This window comes from Embiotoca jacksoni, unplaced genomic scaffold (genome assembly GCF_022577435.1).
Source record: "Embiotoca jacksoni isolate LCO1_2020_lvr unplaced genomic scaffold, fEmbJac1.0.p SCAF_13, whole genome shotgun sequence".
Classification (NCBI taxonomy): Eukaryota; Metazoa; Chordata; class Actinopteri; family Embiotocidae; genus Embiotoca; species Embiotoca jacksoni.
In genome coordinates, this window is record NW_027185263.1 from 13,748,170 (window position 1) to 13,769,129 (window position 20,960).

The window sequence follows — 20,960 nt, forward strand, 5'->3', positions numbered from 1 at the left end:
TCTGTTTCTGACAGTTTGAGCAGAAACATGCACATTAGTGGCCTGCTGGAGGTCATTTTGTAGGGCTCTGGCAGCGCTCCTCCTGTTCCTCCTTGCACAAAGGAGCAGATAGCGGTCCTGCTGCTGGGTTGTTGTCCTCCTACGGCCCCCTCCACGTCTCCTGGTGGACCGGCCTGTCTCCTGGTATCTCCTCTGTGCTCTTGACACTGTGCTGACAGACACAGCAAACCTTCTTGCCACAGCGTGCATTGATGTGTCATCCTGGATGAGCTGCACTACCTGAGCAACTTCTGTGGGTTGTAGACACCGCCTCATGCTACCTCTAGTGGTGAGGACACTGGCAAAATGCAAAAGTGACCAAAAATCAGCCAGAAACGATGAGGACAGAGAAATGGTCTGTGGTCACCACCTGCAGAACCGTTCCTTTATAGTGGTTGTCTTGATAATTGCCTCATTTCCACCTGTTGTCTGTTCCATTTGCACAACAGCAGGTGAAATTGGTTCACAATCAGTGTTGCTTCCTCACTGGACAGGTCGATTTCCCAGAAGTGTGATTGACTTGGAGTTACGTTGTGTTGTTTAAGTGTTCCCTTTATTTTTTTGAGCAGTGTAGTTAAATCTGCAGTCACATATTTTTTTTTTTAATGAAGCTGTTATCAGATTTTATGTAATTTGAAGCTTCTTAATTGGATCACACCCAATTAAATGTGTTTTATCTTCACAAAATCAGTTTGCTGAACTCTGGAGAGAAAAATCTTGATATATTAAGTAATGTTTTGTTTTAAATGTTTTTTATTTATACGTGCGTGTGCGTGCGTGCGTGCGTGAAATGATTTCATGGGCGTCTTAATTTTTTCCAGTCTGTCGTATGACAGCTGAAATGTGACATTTGTAAAGCAGGATGTAGACATGGCTGATATTGTTCTGGCCTCGTGTGTGAGAACTTGTATGAGGCTTGTTGGACACAAAGTTCTCAACGTGCAGCAGAATGACAGCACCTGCTTCGTCTTAATTGAATTCATACTGGGTTTGTTCTGGCTCTTAAAATGGTGTTGAGGTGTTAATGGGTCTCTGAAACTGCCAACTTGCTGCTCCCACGATCTGCTTCTGTGTTAAGCAGGTTTGCAGAAGTGAAATAACCAAAGTGCCTCACTGGCAAAGTGGAAGACATTGTTAATTCTTCTTCTGGTTGGAACTGTAAACACTGTTTTGCTCACTCCGCAGTTCCCGTCTTTCATATCAGGCGGTTTATTGCTGGATATTGTGGACGAAATAAAAAAGGGGCAGAGGATGTGAAAATACCAGAAGACATGCTTCTCAGTGTCTTCTTCCTCTGCTGCTTCCCCAATCACTTCTGTGTAATATGAAAGTTACACATGAGCTTTTCCACCCAATCAGCCTCAGCAAAGCTCTGATCCGAACGTCTGCCACACCCACTGTTGACTTTACTTTTCTCTGAATGCCCTCCAGCCTTCTGAAGAGCTGAAATGTGCAGAACTGCCTCTGTCCTTCAGTGCTGTCATTTGGGCCTTTTTCTGAAGGCCACATAGTGCAGTGTGTCTAAACATGCTGTTACTGGTTTCAACCTGCAGATCTCTCCATAGTCTCATAGATACTCCTTTCTTTTCCTGTTATTTTCTTCAGCCCAGAAAACATGCTGATTTTCTTTGTCATTTAATGTGCAGTGGTCATCGGGTTACTGTCACCCTGTCATCATACGGCTGTGGCTCAGATAGTAGAGCTGGTTGCCCACTTATCATTAGGTTAGTGGTCTGCTCCCTCGCTCCTCATGGCCACATGAACACTGGACCCCAAGTTTCTCCTGATGGCAGGCAAGCACCTTGCATGGCAGCTCAGCAGCCACTGGTGTGTGAATGTGTGTGTGTGTGGATGGGTGAATAGTAGGCAAACTGTAAAGTGCTTTCAGACCGCTATGGTGATAAAGTGCAGACCATTTACATAAACTTACATTATATAGTAGAACTGAAATGATCAGTCACCTGACATTTAGTTGATAAATAAAAGGAAAAAAATTAATCGACAACTACTCTGATTGTTGCCGTTTCAAACTTCTCAAATGGGACTATTTGCTCAAGTTCTTTGTCATATTTAATCATGAATTAATTGTTTACCAGTTTTAGAAATGTTTCACTATTTTCCTGACATTTTGAAAAGTAATGGTTAGCTGCAGTTCCAATTGATGTGCATTGGCCATAATGTTGTTGACCCTGTGCACAGAGAAAAAGAAGAAAATAATCCCCCCCACGAGGTCTTGAAGTGAAACTAATTTGACACAGTCCATTACAGTTCTTTTTTTTAAAGATCTCAAACCCGAGGAGTTGACCTGATTGGGCCCAAAGCAACATATGTAACTCTACACCTCCCTTTCTGTATACTCTCCTTTACAACTTCCCATTTGGCAATAAGAGGAAAAGGCCTGGATGTACTTCCACAAAGTTTCCCAAGCAACTGGACTTTTTGGCAATTTTCTTGTCAGCTATAGAAATGAAAGCGATCATTCATATGTTGGCAAAAAAAAGAGCTCAGTTTAAACTGTTAATGCCTCTCGCTGGCAGCTCCATTAAGTTTTCAGCCACGTCTAAATTGTCAGCTGCTGTGCGCTTCTATTTTTTTAAAGAGTAAATTAGAAACTCCGCCATTTTAGTGGAAAAACTGAAATAGAACTTTTGACTTAAGTTATAAAAGCTAAGAACAACATATATGGACAGATGTGATAATTTAATAGATACTCTATTCTCTCAATAACAGCATGAGACAACAAACACTTGCCCTGCTTAAAAGTCCTTGAACAAGACTCCACTGTCTCTACCGGCTCTGACCCCTGATATCCTTCTGAGGGGAGGGCGCTGTGCTATTTTGGAAAGCTTGGATATAAAAACCACATTTGACAGTGATTAACTGGTTTCTGAGTTTCGATGTTGTGGGTCTGAGTTCTTGCCGTTTATGGCTGCAGACATGGAGCCAAATTGCCCCAAGAATGAGCACATTTCCCCTCTCTGTTTTCATTATCGCTATTGTGATGTAATTTAAATCTTCTCCTAAGGTAAATTATAACCAGAAAACAACTTTAATGTTCTCATCCACTGTCCGGGAAGACTTCACTGTGTGCACAAAGTCGGGTTCAGTTGTTTCCTCGTACCATCAAGTATTTTGTTTTTTCTTCTCGTTTAAAAAAAAAAGAAAAAAGCCGTGTTCATCAACCACTCGGGTCAACTTTTCCACAAGCTCCACTTTCCTTTTACTTTTCTTTTTCATTTCAGATTTATCATTCCCCAATTCACAAGCAAGCTGAAAGTAAGTCATCATTATCCTCAAAGTCTGAAATGACGTCTGTACATCCCGTGTCACTGAATGCATATATGGTCATATTTTAATAAAAGAAAGTCTCAAAATGTATTGTCTTCTGTTCTGCTGTGCCATTTTTTCTTTCACAGTGGAATTGAATGGAATTGGCTTCAAGTTTGTGCGGAAGTGCATCAACTTCATTGAAACAAAAGGTAAATGCTCCTAGCAGAGGTTTGAGTTTTCTTACTTGCCCTTAAGGGGGCGTAGGTGAGTCGCATGTCACATGTCTATGCCACTCCTGCAGGCTGCTCTCAGGGAGAAATGTCTTCCGTTAAATACTAAACCTCTTTCAGGTTTTAAAGAATCATCACATCTCCATCTCTAACCTGTTATGTGAAAGCCTCAGTAACACGGACATGTGACCTCTAATTATCTCTACAGTCACAATATGTTTTTGTAGTGTCATGATTCATCTTGCAGGAATGGAATTAAACACTTAAACACATCAGCATGCTGTCTGACTCTGTTTCAAACTGCAGGAAAGAACATCTGTATCTTAATTTGGCTTTTATGAGAAGCATGTGGTACATTTCCAATGCTCTCTATTTGTCTAGATTACACTCCTTCTTTTTTTTGTTTTTTCTTATACCTACCCCTCTCTCCTCTCCTCTCTCCTCTCTCCTCTCTCCAGGAACCACACAAGAAGGAGTGTACCGAACAGTTGGCAGCAACATCCAAGTGCAGAAGCTTTTAAATGCCTTCTTTGGTAAGGAAATAGACCTGTCAACATGGGCTGCATCTGCCCATTCACTTTGCAATAGTTTCTGCCACTCTTTGGTGAGGGTGAGTGCAAATGTGATGGGGAAATATGAGCAGGTTGCAGCGCTCTTGACTTAACGTGACTCTAAACTATATTTTCTATAAAAGCAATGGAGGAAATGATGATCCAGGTTGTGACGAGGGCTTATTTGTAGTGACTAAAAGATTAAACACCCAGTGCATTTTTCAGCTTTACAGTTTTGATGTACTCTCGTAGGGCAACTGTGCCCGGCAGCAAATGGCAGACAGTCAAGACTAGAACATGGTGGAGCATTTAGCCGTTGAAGAGCCACATATTTCCCCAGCAGGTAGCGGAGAGGTGGCTGGAAATACAACTTAAAATGAATGCCAGCGTTGCTTTGTGTTTGTTGGGTGTAAATTGGCAACCGTTTGCTAATAAGTTAGCTATATCAAGTATAAAGTTCATGTCAGTATTTTCACAGCATTCTGTCGCCATGTTGTGTAACTGTTATATAATATAGCTTGCACGTGTCACAGTGAGCCAGTCACTTGAATTAACCAAAGAGATCGGTATCTCTTTGCTCTTTCACAGACCCGACAAACCCAGGAGATGTGGATCTGCACAGCAGCGACTGGGATGTGAAAACCATCACAAGTGCAATGAAGTTTTATCTCAGGTGTGTTTGTGTGGGAGTGGACTCTGATAAATGAAATCACATCATAATATAAGAATTTATCATTAAATACATTTTTAAATGGTCACAACTCACTTGAAACTTTGCTGTGTGTTTGTATGTAAGCTGATGTGAAAGGATTTCTGCTTTATTGTATAACATGTACTGGGTTTTCCCTACTGTTATATCACTAAGGTGACGTACCCAGGTGTTGTTCACAGCACCTTTCAGTGTTGTCAATAGGAGTAGAACATTTTTACAAATGTTTTGTGATTTATAATTTTTTCTGGCACCCAGTGTATTTTTTTTATGAATAAATATCATAATGATAATTGGCCAAAACGATGTGAAAATACACACTGAGCACCTTAGCCTCCCAGACACCCTGCATCTATAGATTTGGATCTGCACATCAGAAACGGTTTGGCTGTAACCAAAATTAACAAATGACTGAGGCTTCACCCTCTCGCTGTTCTTGAATGTAACCGTGTCACAGGTGGGTACTGCGTTTTAGGCTTTCTCACTTATGATGTGGTGAGTTCGATTGCACTTGTGTTTACTTGTGTGTCTTTATTTCTCCTCAGGAGTCTGTCTGAACCATTAATGACCTACGGTCTGCACAGAGATCTCATGTGTGCTGCAAGTAAGACATGTTTTGGGTCGAAGATGGAAGGGAGGGGGTGTTGGGTTTCAATGTCTGCCTCTTCATTAAATTCTCCTCTTGGATCGAGACCTACCAATGAAATGTTACATACGTCAACATAGTAGAACCCAACTGGTGCTACCACTACATTTAGATTTTTATATGTATATACAACAATACAGAGGTTGATATGTTGTTTAGCTCGTCTCCTGACCTGTTAACATACAGTAGGGCGAAACTATTTCTTTTCCTGGTGTCTCCTCCGTGCTCTTGACACTGTGCTGACAGACACAGCAAACCTTCTTGCCACAGCATGCATTGATGTGTCATCATGGATGAGCTGCACTACCTGAGCAGCTTCTGTGGGTTGTAGACACCGCCTCATGCTACCTCTAGTGGTGAAGGCACTGGCAAAATGCAAAAGTGACCAAAAATCAGCCAGAAAGGACGAGGACAGAGAAATGGTCTGTGGTCACCACCTGCAGAACCGTTCCTTTATAGTGGTTGTCTTGATAATTGCCTCATTTCCACCTGTTGTCTGTTCCATTTGCACAACAGCAGGTGAAATTGGTTCACAATCAGTGTTGCTTCCTCACTGGACAGGTCGATTTCCCAGAAGTGTGATTGACTTGGAGTTACGTTGTGTTGTTTAAGTGTTCCCTTTATTTTTTTTGAGCAATGTAGTTAAATCTGCAGTCACATATTTTTTTTTTTTTTTAAATGAAGCTGTTATCAGATTTTATGTAATTTGAAGCTTCTTAATTGGATCACACCCAATTAAATGTGTTTTATCTTCACAAAATCAGTTTGCTGAACTCTGGAGAGAAAAATCTTGATATATTAAGTAATGTTTTGTTTTAAATGTTTTTTATTTATACGCGCGTGCGTGCGTGAAATGATTTCATATTTTCTGATAGTTTGGGCAGTAATTATCAGGGTTTCCACGAGCCAGGGAATATTAAACTCTTTTCCAGGCAGGAATAGTCAGGGAATTTTGTTTGCATGTGGAAATTCGTGTTGCCACTTATCAAAATATAATATTTTCCCTGTATTTTTTTTTTTTTTAAATCACAATATTTCACGTGTTCCCCATATTGTCTGAGTGGTTTTATCCCCTTTCTGTTCATCAACAAGTGGCAAGCACTTCAGTGAAGATGTGCCTTTTATTGTATCATCTTAGGAAACCAAACATGCAGGAAAATGTAAATTTCAAGAGCTTTGACCACAGAAAGATGAATTCAAAGACTGGGTGATTAAAAATAGACGAGTTTGTAAAAATGTTATAGATCTATGAAATATAGGAGAGCAACCATGCTAACGAAAAAAGCATAATCGTGCAGTAGGTTAAAGCAGTGAAGAGTTTTGTACTGAAAACCCCTGTGAGTTTGTAAATGAATGGGAACATGATAATGTGGCTGGTTTTGGTCCATTATAGGTCATGGAATTTCAGCTTTTTAGTCAGGGAAAAGTCAGGGAATTTGACATTTTACTTGGAGTGGGATGCCTGAATTATGAACCCTACTGTCTTGGGGAAAAAAAAAAAAAAAAAAGCCTGTATATGAGGCATGAATAGGATTCATCAGCGCTGCAGGTTGAGCAGCCTGTCACGCAGCAGTATATCATTCTGGGCATTATAGGAAACCAGAGTCCACTGTTTGTTTTAGTCTGTCACACAACATCATTGTAAAAGCAAGAAGACAATGAGTTTAATAGCATCAGCCTCATTCTGTCAGGATGTTGCATTAAGGCAGCTGGTGGCTTTCATTAGTTGAATGGGGGGCTCTCCTCATTGCACAGCCTGACCTTTCAGAGACTTTCTTTTATTAGTTTCATGCCATTGCAGTGGGTGGCATATTGTTTCATTATTATACGTGTAATTTCTGTTGTTTTTGACACAAGGTTTTTCAGAGCATTTGAATTTTAGATTATCCTCGGATGAAATAGAAGAAAACATGAAAACATTATTTTCTTATATTTTCAGGCTGGTATTGCTCTTTAACTTGGAGAACTTGTATTTATACAGATAAACTTTTTATTTGAAACGGCTCCCTTTGATAACTTGTGTTGTCTTTGCATCGCAGAGTCTGATAATCTGGACTTTCGACTTAGTGAAATTCATTCACTTACCTACAAACTACCAGAGAAGAACCGGGAAATGCTGGAGTTGCTGATTAAACACCTGGTCAGGTGAGTGCGAGCAGCTGTGACTGTCTTTTTACCATGTCCAGAGGAACCTCCCTCTCTCTCTTTGAAATGAGCTGAGATAATGTGTCCCTGCCTCCCTGTGTTGAGCTACATTATTTTATTTAAACCCGGCCCTGTATGTGTTGACAGCGTGTGCAGCCACAGCGATGAAAACCTGATGACTCCCTCAAACATGGCAGTTATCTTTGGACCCACACTCATGAGAGCAAAGGAGGAGACGGTGGCGGCCATGTTGGATATCAAGTTCCAAAATATTGTGGTTGAGATTCTGATTGAAGACTACAAAAAGGTAAGTTGAAGTACTTGATATATGTTTGACTATTTTTATATGGATGGATACCACATACACATTGAAAATATCTAGTTGGTGCACTAAAATAGTTACTACAACTGGTTATTTAGCTCATCATAGGAGGGTGGATCAAAAAAGTTGAGAGACTGCTCCTGTTGCACGTGAATGGTGCACAGTGTCGTAACATTCATGGAGCACAGAGATGCTGTAACCTTCATGAGTAAGTGATTTAAGTTTCATTGCTCGATCAAAATCAGCAGCTGAGTCGCACAGTCATCTGTGTGTGTCTGATTCTTTACGGACCTGAAACCTTAGCAGAAAGCGCACATCACAGTTTGACTCAGATTCTGGAAATTGGCAACGGAGACCCGTGACATCCTTCAGGATTCCTACAGCAATGAAGCGGTGAGCCGGGCAAGGTGTTTTGATAACATCCTTATTTCCGAAAAAGAGGCATCAGATCAGGAGTGCCAGCAGGTGGGTTTTCTTTGACATTAAAGGGGTTTTGCGCTGTGAATTCATCCCCCAGAATCAGACTGTCAACATGGAGATCTACTGTGACAAACTGAGACGTTTGAGGAAAAACGTGATGGCACTCCAACATGACAATGCGCTCAACAACAAACCAAATGTCGCTCCCCGCCACCTTTACTCACCTAATTTTGCTCCCTGCTACTTCTTTCTGTTCCCCAATAATTTGTCCCAAACTTTGATGTGCGCGCTGCTCAAGTTTCAGGTGGTTAAAGAAATTGCCAATGCACCAGGACCACTGCTCACAAAAGCATGTGTAACTCGGGTGCTGATTTTGATCAAGCGACGAAACTTTGAATACTTACTCAAGTAGGTTAGAGCTTCTCTGTGCTTTGTGCATGTCACAATGCTGCACACCGTTCGCGGACAACCGGAGCAGTCGTACAACTTTCTGATCTGCCTTCGTGAAGACTGGAAACATGGAGAAGCAGCTCGCCTGGCTTTGTTCAACGGTAATGAAACCCACCAGCACCTATTGTTGTATAATCCGTACATAAAAACAACAGGGGGATGTGTACTTACCTCTTTTTTTTTTATTTTATGGCCAGGACCAGTTCCCTCACAGCAGGAGCAGTGTATGGCCACAGCCAATAAATCCTTGTGCACATAATCCCCTATAAAACGTAAAATTACTGTTATTTTAAGGTTTGAGTTTTATACTGATTTAACAAACAAGATACAACAACTTTGGCGTGCTGACAAGGTTGCTGCTTGTGGTAGATAGATGGTTCTTATTGTGATTTTGTGCAGTAGAGACCTTTGTTTATTTAAGGTTGAGTCACCACTTTTGTATTTGTACTTTGCTAACATGACTCCACAAAACAGAAAAAAAGTGTGTTTGCAGTCTTTTTTTTTCTTTTCTGCTCGTTATCATGCATGTCATTTCATTCTTTCTGTTAAGTTACAGGCTGTATGAAGCTGAAAGTATTCCTGTAACTTTTTTGTTTTTTGTCCTCTGATTACAGATCTTCAGTTATATGCCAGAGGACAGCACCGCTCCACCTGTGCCTCCTCCGCGCATCACCCCGAGAAAGCGGCAACCCATCACAATCTCTAAGCGGCCGGCTCGTGTTTATCAAGCTCTTAGTCACGACCACTTCCAGCACACAGAGAGTAATTATCAGCCTCTCTTGGCCTGAATGTCATCATCATCCTCTGTTTTTTAAAAATTTTAGTCAGAAAGATTTGTACCATGGCGTACCTGCAGGGTTATTCCTTGACATTTGCTAAATGGGATTTATTGTAGTGTGTGTCAATCAAAACAATTATTGCATACACTCTAAACATGGAATTTGTTCTGCAAATCAAATTCTGTTATTTTTTTGTATTATTATTCTGTATCATCCTTAAATGTTGGTAGAAAATCATTTGGTGCCTTTTAAAATTTGATTTCAAGTCCAAATAAATGCATCTACTCTACATTTTTTTTATTTATTATTATTATTATTTTTTTTATCACGCGTTAGTCTTTGTTTCGGTGCCTCTGGCTAAATCATGTAATTTTCTGTCTGTTTGAACCCCTTGTTAAGTGGGTGTGACTCCATCTTCTCATAGATGGTGGCAGGGAAATGTGGAGCACATGCAGCTTGTCGTGTGAAATTAAAGTGTTCTGAACTTGCTGCCTGGTATAGCCGAATAAGTTCATGAGCAAATCCTCTCTGTCTAGGGCTTCAGCGGTTAAACTTATTCTCTGTCGTATTGACACTGTATCGTTACATGTGACCTTGAGGACATTTTTCCTGCATCTTGTACAAGTTTTTATCACAGAAGAAAACATTCATATTTAACTGAGGTCTAAAGTTTCTGTGCTGTTGATGCCGTTTCTTTGCAACAGATGGTCAGAGTGAAAGCTCCCGTGTGGACGCCTCCGCGAACCCCGTTCCTCTACAGCGGACAAAACCTGTGAGCTCCGCTCCACTCGCTCCAAGAGAGCCTCCACCAAGACAAGCGCTCATGCCAAGACTGTCGACCAAATCAACAGACTCTGATGCTGGGAAGATAGACGATACGAGGCAGAGGCCAGAGTCTGCTTCGGCAGCGAATGGGGAGTCTGGAGTCCACGTGAGCAGGGCACAATCCTTCCAGAGCAAGAAGCCACCACCAAAAGGCCCGGCAGCCAACAGAGAAGGTACGAGGGACCATTTTTTTTTTTATGCAACTGAAAATCCCTCGTCATACGTCTTCATCTGCAAAAAGCTTCTTCCAGGTTTTCTTTTAATGATTTAAACAAGTGAAGGGATATTATGTAAAGTGATGTGAAGGCAAAGTTGTGATGTGTTGGTCTGACATGTGGGGACATTGAAATGGAACAGGAAAAGAAAATAATTTTTCCTTTATGTGGCTACATGTAGATAATCCTCTTTTTTTTCCCTATTGACTGAATATTTGATTATTGTTTACTGTTGTAGTGGTGATAGTTGTATTGCTCTTTATGACATGTGCTGCAACATGTGCAGCTGCTACACCTTTTTTATATATATATAAATATATATATATATATAAATTTACCTCTAAAGGTCATCTGAAATTGGCCTCTTGCCACTTTTTTTAAAATTTCTAAACAAACACAAGACTTGGCTGTCAATTGAGGAAAAAAAATAAATTCTGAAAAATGTTTCATCAGTGTAAAATGCAATGACACAGTGTAGCACAGAGGTGATAGTTGATGATGGAGGAAACCAGGCTTGGTTGCAGATGTAAAGTGTCCAGAAAGGATCTGTGTTGTAGATTGTAGCTATCAAAATATCAGTGTGTGGGATGTTTGGTTATTATAATTATCGCAAATCAAAAATGGAGCATTTTAGCATCTCTCAGCTCATTGTTTGGTTTCATGGTCTGCAAATTTACTCTTTTGGTCCACTCACACCACTCTGGCTCTCATAACTAAATGTTCTCAGTAGCATCAGGCAGCTGTTTGTTTGTAAAACAACTTGTACCTGTATGGACAGGCAGAATTAGTGAACTTATTAGTGAAGACCTCCTCAAGCGAAAATCAAGTTTTTAACCTTGTTAAAATTTCCATCTGTTTGTTTTTTTATGCTACAAGACATTAGGAGTGAAATAAGTAGTCAAAACCATGACTGAGCATTTCCACTATGGAACTGCAGTGACAGTCTGACAGTCTCAAAAACACTGATTCAGACAGCCAGAGATTGTGGAGGGTTGGATGGAGATAGAGGTAGGGACGTTATGCATGTTCATAGAGCTGCACGTACTGAATAAAGTCAAAGATATCGAGTTATCCAAGCCACTTCTAGGCATCAGGGGATTTTGTTTTCTTGGGGAAAAAAAAAACTTGTGTGTAAAATAAATGTGTAATATTGCTGAACAGATGAGTTTTTCTGTGTTTAAGCAGTGCCATGAGAGGAAATTAAATAGTTTGTAAAGTTCCCATTATTACACTCAGTGTAAGTTCCCCTAATTTCTACACATTCTCAATCACTATTACAGTAACCTTTTCTTTTTGTCTTGTTTTTGTTTAGCAGGAGATTCCGACGGTCTGACCAGAACAAGGTCCACAGAGAAGCCTTCCATTTGTAGACCCCCAGTCAGACCTCCTGAGCCCCCCTCTAGATGTCCTGCTCCACAAAAGCCCCCAAGTGCAGCCAGCAGCGAGGGCATGACCATATCCTAGTAAGTGCTCTTCAGAGTCACACGAGTCTCCGGCCACATGCTTTTAGGTATGCAAATGCAGAGTGAATAGAAGAGGTCCAATACATATTAGAGTAGATTAGAGAATGTGCTATTTTGATCAAAAACAATGGGACATATTAGGGCTGCAAGTATTTTTTTGACTAACTGATCAACTGTTCAGTCTTTAAAATGTCCGAAAATGTTGACCAGTGTCTCCCAAAGCCAGAGGTGCAGCCTAATATGTCTCGTTTTGTCCCCATCAACACTCCAGAACCAAACGATGTTTACATTATTATTATTATTATTATTATTATTATTATTATGAAGGATTCAACAAAGCAGAAAATATTCACATTAAAGAAGCTGGAATCACAGAATTGTACTATTTTTTTTAATTTACAAAATGATTGAAAACAATGAATTGATGATCAAAATTTTCTGTTGATCAAGCAGGCAAGGGATTCCCAGACTGTTGTACACATACCACCAGTGGTATATGAGGCTCCATTTTGTTTACAGCCTCGCTGAAGGCCTATCAATTGTACTCAGACTGGCTTGCGTCCAAAAGATTGTCATTTGATTTAATACATACAGACAACAGTTTATGTTACAATATAACGGTTAGTTGTTTATCATTAAAATATTTTAATGTCATATTCTAACGTCACTCAAGTCCAACATAGCAGCCAGAGGTAAAACTGTAACGAAGTACATTTACTCAAGTACTGTACTTAAGTACAAATTTCAGGTCTTTTGAATTTGAATTTTTCTGATAAACTGAAGGAAGCTCTGGAAAGAATTAAGAGACCACTTCAAAATTATCAGTTTCTGTGGTTTTACTATTTATTGGCATGAGTAAAATGACAGTTTTTGTTTTATTCTATAAACTACTGACAACATTTCTCCCAAATTTCAAATAAAAATATTGTCATTTAGAGCATTTATTTGCAGAAAATGACAACTGTTCAAAACAACAAAAAAGATGGTGTTTTCAGATCTCGAATAATGCAAAGAAAACAAGTTCATATTCATTTTTAACTTAGGAAGAGTTCAGAAATCAATATTTGGTGGAATAACCTTGATTTACAATCACAGCTTTCATGCGTCTTGGCGTGCTCTCCACCAATCTTTCACATTGCTGTTGGGGGACTTCATGCCACTCCTGGCGCAAAAATTCAAACAGCTCGGCTTTGTGTGATGGCTTGTGACCATCCATCTTCCTCTTGATCACATTCCAGAGGTTTCCAATGGGATTCAGGTCTGCAGATTGGGCTGGCCATGACAGGGTCCTGACCCGGTGGTCCTTCATCCACACCTTCACTGACCTGGCTGTGTGGCATGGAGCATTGTCCTGCTGGGAAAAACACTCCTCAGAGTTGGGGAACATTGTCAGAGCAGAAGGAAGCAAGTTTTCTTCCAGGACAACTTTATACTTGGCTTGAATAATGCGTCCTTCACACAGACAAATCTGCCTGATTCCAGCCTTGGTGAAACACCCCCAGATCATCACCGATCATCCACCAAATTTCACAACAGGTGCGAGACACTGTGGCTTATGGGCCTCTCCAGGTCTCTGTCTAACCATTAGACAACCAGGTGTTGGGCAAAGCTGAAAATTGGACTCACCAGAGAAGATGACCTTACTCCAGTCCTCTATGGTCCAATCCTTATGGTCTTTTGCAAACCTCAGCCTGGCTCTTCTTTGCTTCTTGTTGATGAAGGGCTTTTTTATAGCTTTGCACGACTTCAGCTGCCCCTTGGAGCCTGTTTCTAACCGTCCTCGCCGTGCACTTCACCCCAGCTGCCGTTTGCCGTTCTTTTTGGAGGTCACTTGATGTCGTCCTACGGTTGTTGAGTGACATTCGAATGAGTTGTCGGTCATCCCAGTGAGTGGAGAGTTGTTTTTGTCCTCTGCCGGTCTGTAGCTTTGTTGTCCCTAATGTCTGCTGCTTGACCTCGTTCTTATGAACCGCCGTCTTTGAAATGTTAAGGATGGAAGCGACCTGACGCTCACCGTGTCCCTCTGCCAGTAAAACCAGAATTGAACCCTTCTTTTCCTCACTCAAAACTTTTCTTTTTAACTCTTGTGGCATGGTCAATAGTCACTTTTTTTTTTTAAATTCCAATTACTTTTGAGGTACTACTAGCACTGTTTCTGCCATCCAGCTGGTCCTACTGCAAGAGGACAGTGATGACCACAGCACTGGTTTTTATACTTTTCTTCATTAAATAAGATTTGGTTCAGGTGATCACCTAATCAGTACCTCATTAAGTAGAATCAGATGTGCCTGTATTGGAATTCAACAGACACTGGAATGGAATGGCTGCCATACATGTAGAGATGCTGATTTATGGTCTCTTAATTTTTTTCCAGAGTTGTATATATGCTAGTAAATCACTGACAGAGAGCATTTACTGCATAGTGTGGACTTTTACTTTTGCTATTTAAAAGAATAAACTCAAAACTGACTTTTTGATAATAGCTTTTACTTGTAATACATTTATTATCAAACATCTACGTTTGATAATTGAGTAGAAGTTTTAAAGCATCTGATATTTTCTGTACTTAAGTAATTATTTAATAGGTGACTTTAACTTTTACTTAAAATACATTTGTACAGATTAGGATATCTGTACATTTGCTCAAGTGTTGCTTTCAGGTACTGCATAAACCACTGCATAGCGCTATCGTTGGATTTGGACTCCTCAGTCGTTGATTTTTAACAGTGGAGTGGGTGTCATTTTTAAATGGAATCTAGGTCCAAAAAAAACTGGCTAGCATTATGTAACAACACCAGAGAGCGCTGCCAGCTGCAAACAGCTGTTTCCACGTGCTTTCACCTGCTGATTTGGAGTCGCTTTTGTGAGTGCTTTGATTTATAAATGTATTCTTTGAATTTGAAACAGTTGCTTTGTCTTATTAATATTAAGCCTGTCTGAGGGTCCTGCATGGTTAAATTAGCTCATATTGGTCTGGGAAGTGGTGGTTGGAGGCCGCTGATGGTGGTCATGTCACGGGGCCTTTTTGAAGCACTACATTGTGAAGGATTGTTTCATGGACACAAGTCTTTTGCTCACTGCAGTGGCCTGCACAGCTACTGTACTTTCCGGACTATAAGCTGCTACTTTTTTTCCCACGCTTTGAACCTCGCGGCTTAAACAATGACACGGCTAATTTATGGATTCAGCGGGTTTGGAAAGGCTGGACTGCTGCGTGTTGAAGAGGGCAGCATGAGCTCAGCGGGGAATTTGCCTCCGGATGAAAGTAACGAGAGCGACAATGAGAACGATCCAACATCGGATGAAGCAATTCTGAGGCTATTCAACTCCGACACCGAAGGAGATGACTTCAGTGGTTTCAGTGCACAGGAGGAGGAAGATAGTGACCAATGACTTTCTTGGTAGGCTACTGTTTACCACTCATTTTTTAATTTTTGTTACAAGCCGTGTTTTGTTAAAGCCTATGTAAAGTTCATTTGTTTCAATGTACCAGTAGGCACCTGCGGCTTATAGACATGTGCGGCTTATTTATGTTCAAAATAATTATTTTTTTAAAAATTCAGTGGGTGCGGCTTATATTCAGGTGCGCTCAATAGTCCGGAAATTACGGTAATTGAATCGACTTCGGGATGGCGTGGACTGTGACGAGTCTGAAAGCCAGGAGCAGCATATGCGAGAATTGTTTGGTTCATTGTAATGTTAAGACTATCTTTATTATACCAGGCGCAATCAAAAAGTTCCAAGGTTACTTCTGTTGCTCGTAACTGGAGTGCAGTGCTGTGCAGAGAACAGGAAGAAGCTACAACCTTTAGTGAGCAAGTTCTCCCAAGTTACATCACTTGATCAGCATCAGCACCTGAGTTACACATGTTTTTGTGACCACTGGTCTGTGCATATCTGCATCTGCCATTTCTCAATGCACCTTAAGCTTGAGCAGAGGGCGCACATTAAATCCTTTGAGTAGGGAAGGTGGGGAGCTATAATTGTGAGAAACTTGCATGTTTTCATCTTGCTCTGAGCAGATGTGTTCAGTCATGTTGGAGAACACAATTGTTATGGCACCACACTTCAGATCTTGTTTTTGTTTTTTTACCCATTGTTCTCCCTCAGACGTCTCGGAACGTCACAGTTGAACTCTGTGTTGACACGTCTGACCGTTGGGGGCTGAATTCACAAAATCCACCTGGTTGTGCTCCTGACTTGTTAAAAACTGACATTTCCCTCTGGAGTTGGCACTGACTGAACTATGAGGAGAGTCATTATTTAACTACATCAGCTCAACTAAATGCTCCAAATGTAGGCCAATGTTGCTAAACAGCCAACTGCAAGATGATCATTTGCAATTGTTTGTAGTTACAGCTTGTTTTTACTTCCTTTACGATGCCAGAAAAGAGTTATTCCGTGATTCTGTCATTTGACATGTCCGCTTCCAATAAAAACGTGGGTTTCTAATGGGTGCCGAATGGATTAAAGAGCCTGTTATTGTACGTTTTTGACTCATGATGAGTGCTGACTATTGCATCATAAAGAGTTCTGTTTTTTGAAACCTCAAATGCACTGAATCTTTATCCCCAATACTAACTTGTCTTTTTTTTTTTTTTTTTTTTTTTTTTTGTCCGCAGTGTTGCGTCTAAAACAAAGTTTTTTGAGAATGCCTCCAGACAAGTTGGCAGGTATGTACAAAACTGTTTCTTTGTCTTTGCTGTAGTTTCTTTTTCTTTGCTCAGGACACTAGCCAGATGTTTTTACACGATAGTAGAAGGAAGTTACTAAAACCACAAGAGAAGGCGAAAATATTAAAGATTTATATTATTTGCAAAAGCAGTCATATCTACATTTAAATTAGCGTCATCTAACTAACTCAACTAATGTTTATTGCACACTATTAAGATGTTTACTACGTCAAGCTGTTTGGCACTTCAGGTCATAGATTATATCTTTAATTTGTTCGCCCTCATTTAGAGCCCACAGACTCCCATGTGATAGGAGTGTGTTTGTGTGTTGGAAATACCCCACACACACAAAGTTGTTGGACCTGGTAACATGGTTACATGGTAACCATTCTGACATTTGGCCTCTGCCATTTTGAGGCCACATTTAGATTTTTATTGACAAGCACGATCATTCAATGCGAGAGCGTGATCTCTTGTCTACATGCTTGGATATAATAATGATGTCCTTCAAAACTCTGACTCAAACAGTCCTTTCTCACGCACAGATTTCATTTAACTCCTCCTTCTTGCACTCAAGTTGCTTCTGCTTGCTTGCAAAACTATCAGATTTTTGGCCAACAAAATTTAGTTAGGGTACATAACACATGGGCACAGCGAGTTGCTGTTTCAATTACCGCCCATCTGGACCTTTTAAAGCACAATAAACAAATAACGACTTGTTTTTCATTTATGCTCGAGTCAAAAATTTTAAAACAGAAAATGGGCCACAAAACAAATTTGATTTGGACATTTGATCTTTTTGATTTGTGTAACTATTTTATTTAGTTACTGCCGATGTACTGTTGCAGGAATGCACGGAGTTTTAGAGGTTGTTTTTTTAGGTTTTTTTTTTGAACCTATATTGGTTTAACATTTTTGAAATTAAGTCCGCCAAATAAGCTATTTACAGTTGACTGCTGTAATTATGAGATACTGTCGTAAACTCTCATCTTTGATCCTGATGATTAGTTTTTTTTTTTTCATCATTAGAAGATCCTGTGAAATAAATTAATGGAACGGGAATTTAATGGCTTCAGAATTTGCATGAAAATCTTCCTGTTTTAGAGATTTTTTTCTGTATCAAAGTAATTCAGTGACAGTTGTCAGTACATCCGATGGTGCACAAAAAATGGTGAATGGCAAATATGTTATACTTTAAGCAAATATAAATCACCATTTTGCAGCCGACAGTACAACTCATTGTATCCATGTCAACATTATATTTACTGTTTTTGTAAAAGTATACATCGGCTCACACAAGTGTAGCCTTTCAATATATTTTCTAAAATACTGGAAAAAAAAACTGGACTTACATTGATATTAAGGCTCAAATTCTTTATGTTAAATTGGGTCGCACCATCACTGCTGTTCTTTTAAGTATAGCAATGACTGATAACAACAATCTTCTCTGAAGAGTAAAAATAATTTCTTGTAATTATGAGTTAGTAGTAGGTTGGTAGTTTTAATTGCAACAATGGTGTTGATTAAAAGTCTATTGAGAGGCTGAAGCAGATTAATTGTACCGACCAGAAGGGACACTCAAAGAAGTAAAGTAAATGCTATCACTAGGTGGCCAAGAAAATGTTGAATGTCAGATCCATATTTTCCTTCTACAGCTCGGGGAATTTTGATAGGGTGGTTAACAACCATAGCTAGTGCCATTATGTTTTCAGGTCGTCGGGTTGTACCATTCTGGGGAAAAGCGTTATCTCAGTTGATGTTTGTGCCAAATTTGAAGAAATTCCATCAAGATGTTCCCAAGACTCGAGGATGAACTGAATTGATTTTCATGTTTAAAGGTCACTGTGACTTGACAAAACACGTTTGTGGATAACTCAAGAATTCTGATGTTAATAATGACAGAATTTTGCAAAAAATTCCAATTGGATAAAGTGGTAAAGTCATGAAATTTTGTACGCGAAAGGTCGAAGGTAAACTTTACTGTGATATTAAGATGTTCTGCAAAAACACTTTTCTGGCCATTATTTACCCCTCGTGTTATCCTTGGATCAACATGACCTGCAGCTGTGTTCAACCAAGTTCTATTTTATTTTCACATTTTTTTGGGATCATTGGTGACAAGGAGGCTGTGAGGGTTTCTTTAAAGAATGATGACCAATGATCCCAAAAAATATAAAAATACAGAAATAAAATAGAACTTGGTTGAACACAGCTGCGGGTCATTTTGACCCGAGGACAACACGAGGGTTAACGTAATAACTCGGGAACAGAAGGGGAGATTGTGACTATATTTGACTTTTGGTTGGATGCTGAACTGGTGACACTAATCTAGACAATAGACGATGTCTATGAAGCATCAATGTTTTAGAATTTGGAGCTTATTTGCATAAATTTGCAAAATCCTACAAAGTCTTCACTAGAAATATTACAACCCCGTTTTCAAAAAAGTTGGGACGCTGTGTAAAATGTGATTAAAAATAGAACGTGTTGATTTGCAAATGATGTAAACCCATATTGATTTGAAAATGGATAAAAGACAACATATCAAAGAAGAAAACAGAAATTTTATTGTTTGATGAAAAATATATGCTCATTTTGAATTTGATGCCAGCAACATATTTCAAAATAGTTGGGCATATTGACCACTGTTGCATTACCTCTTCTTTTAACAACACTGTGAATATTTGGGAACTGAGGAGACCAGTTGCTGGAGTTTTGAAAGTGAAATGTTGACCCAATCTTGCCTGATGTAGGATTTCCCTGAAAAAGATGTTGTATGTTGAATGGCAGTATATGCTGCTCCAAAACCTGTATATATTGTTCGGCATTATTGGTGCCTTCCCAAATATAAAATCTACCTATACTATGTGCACTAATGCATCCCTGTGCCGTCATGGGTGCTGGCTTTTGAACTGTGCCCTGGTCATCCAACATTGGTTTTTGGCCTTGTCGACCTTTCCCCACCTTCACTGTTGAGAGACTGGAATGCTATTTTTTTTTTAATTTTTTTTTTTTATCCCCAACCATGTTACTGACCTATTGCCAGTTGCCCTAATTAGTTTGAGATGTTAGGTGTTATTTTTATTTTTATTTTTTTTGCATTTTACAACTTTTCCAGTCTTTCTTTTGGCCAACTTATTTGAAACGTGTTGATGCCTTCAAATGTTTAATAAAACACTAGAATATCTCTGTTTCAACATTTGATATGTTGTCTTTGGTCTATTTTCAAATCAATATGGGTTTACATGATTTGCAAATCATCACGTTCTTTTTTTATTTACATTTTACACAGCATCCCAACTTTTTTAGAAACTGCGTAGAAGTCTAGTCAATCATGGATGTAAATTGCAAATTGATTGGTTGGCAGAGGCATAAACTGTAAAGCTGTATTTCTAGTTTTTTATTTAAATACTTTTTTTTTTCCTTTCTTAATTGGTTATAATTGAGATAGACAGGATTGTGGGGAAGAGTAGCAGAATGGTATACAGTAATGAACTAGGCAGGAATTGAACTGGGAACTTGCTGCTCGGAGCATCTGTGCTCATGCTGCATGTGCAGGAGTTTCGCGAGCAAACAGAAGGAACCAGGAGGACGGGTTAGGTTGGAGTGACTGAAATTTGTGCAAGCAGCAGTATGTCTGAGCAGAATAAAGATAACGGGATGAGTAAAGGTGGAAATGGACACATCTGTTCTTTTATAATTTGCATGGATGAGTCAAGCTAAGGTCCTCGCTGTCTGCCCTGCACAGACTGCGATGGAGGCTGTAAATGAAGAATGTTTGAGTGGGTAGAATTTGTGGGAGTTTTATCAAAGAGGGCTCATCTCTTTATTGTTCTTCATTGTAATCTCGACTATCAATGTTGCCTACAGTTCACATTTACGTATCCAAACGAGAGGTTGTGACCTGCACTGACGAATAAAGCCCTGGTGACGTGTCTATTTCCAGTTTGTCTTTTTGACAATAGAAGCACAGGTTGTGACTTCAGTAATTGTTATTCCACAGTGGAAAAAGTGTGACCTTCTGAACAGGCTCGTATAACTGTAGTAAACCATAAATGGCTTTGTAATTTATTTGTTTTTCTCTCTTCTAATTTAGTCCACCGACCTCTCCATCGCCATCAGTCGGGACAAATGTAAAAAAAGAGGTGAGATTTACTATAATTTACCATTTTCTTTAGTATATTTTATGTTATTCAGTCTTTAACAGATGTACTGGTGTGATA

At 39.7% G+C, this 20,960-nt stretch overlaps 1 protein-coding gene across 2 annotated transcripts in view; it reads left to right on the forward strand.

Annotated features, from left to right (window-relative positions):
• ophn1 (oligophrenin 1) overlaps positions 1 to 20,960 on the forward strand; it is a 30,214-nt gene that overhangs the window by 7,905 nt on the left and 1,349 nt on the right. The window contains exons 12-23 of one of the 2 annotated variants that reach the window (XM_069146770.1): positions 3,282 to 3,315; positions 3,456 to 3,518; positions 3,998 to 4,072; positions 4,679 to 4,763; positions 5,345 to 5,403; positions 7,485 to 7,590; positions 7,738 to 7,897; positions 9,397 to 9,544; positions 10,266 to 10,559; positions 11,914 to 12,064; positions 16,687 to 16,737; positions 20,834 to 20,882. In XM_069146770.1, coding sequence (XP_069002871.1) covers positions 3,282 to 3,315; positions 3,456 to 3,518; positions 3,998 to 4,072; positions 4,679 to 4,763; positions 5,345 to 5,403; positions 7,485 to 7,590; positions 7,738 to 7,897; positions 9,397 to 9,544; positions 10,266 to 10,559; positions 11,914 to 12,064; positions 16,687 to 16,737; positions 20,834 to 20,882 — 1,275 coding nt within the window. The remainder of the gene's footprint in view (positions 1 to 3,281; positions 3,316 to 3,455; positions 3,519 to 3,997; positions 4,073 to 4,678; positions 4,764 to 5,344; positions 5,404 to 7,484; positions 7,591 to 7,737; positions 7,898 to 9,396; positions 9,545 to 10,265; positions 10,560 to 11,913; positions 12,065 to 16,686; positions 16,738 to 20,833; positions 20,883 to 20,960) is intronic. The other variant, XM_069146771.1, reaches the window with a different exon arrangement.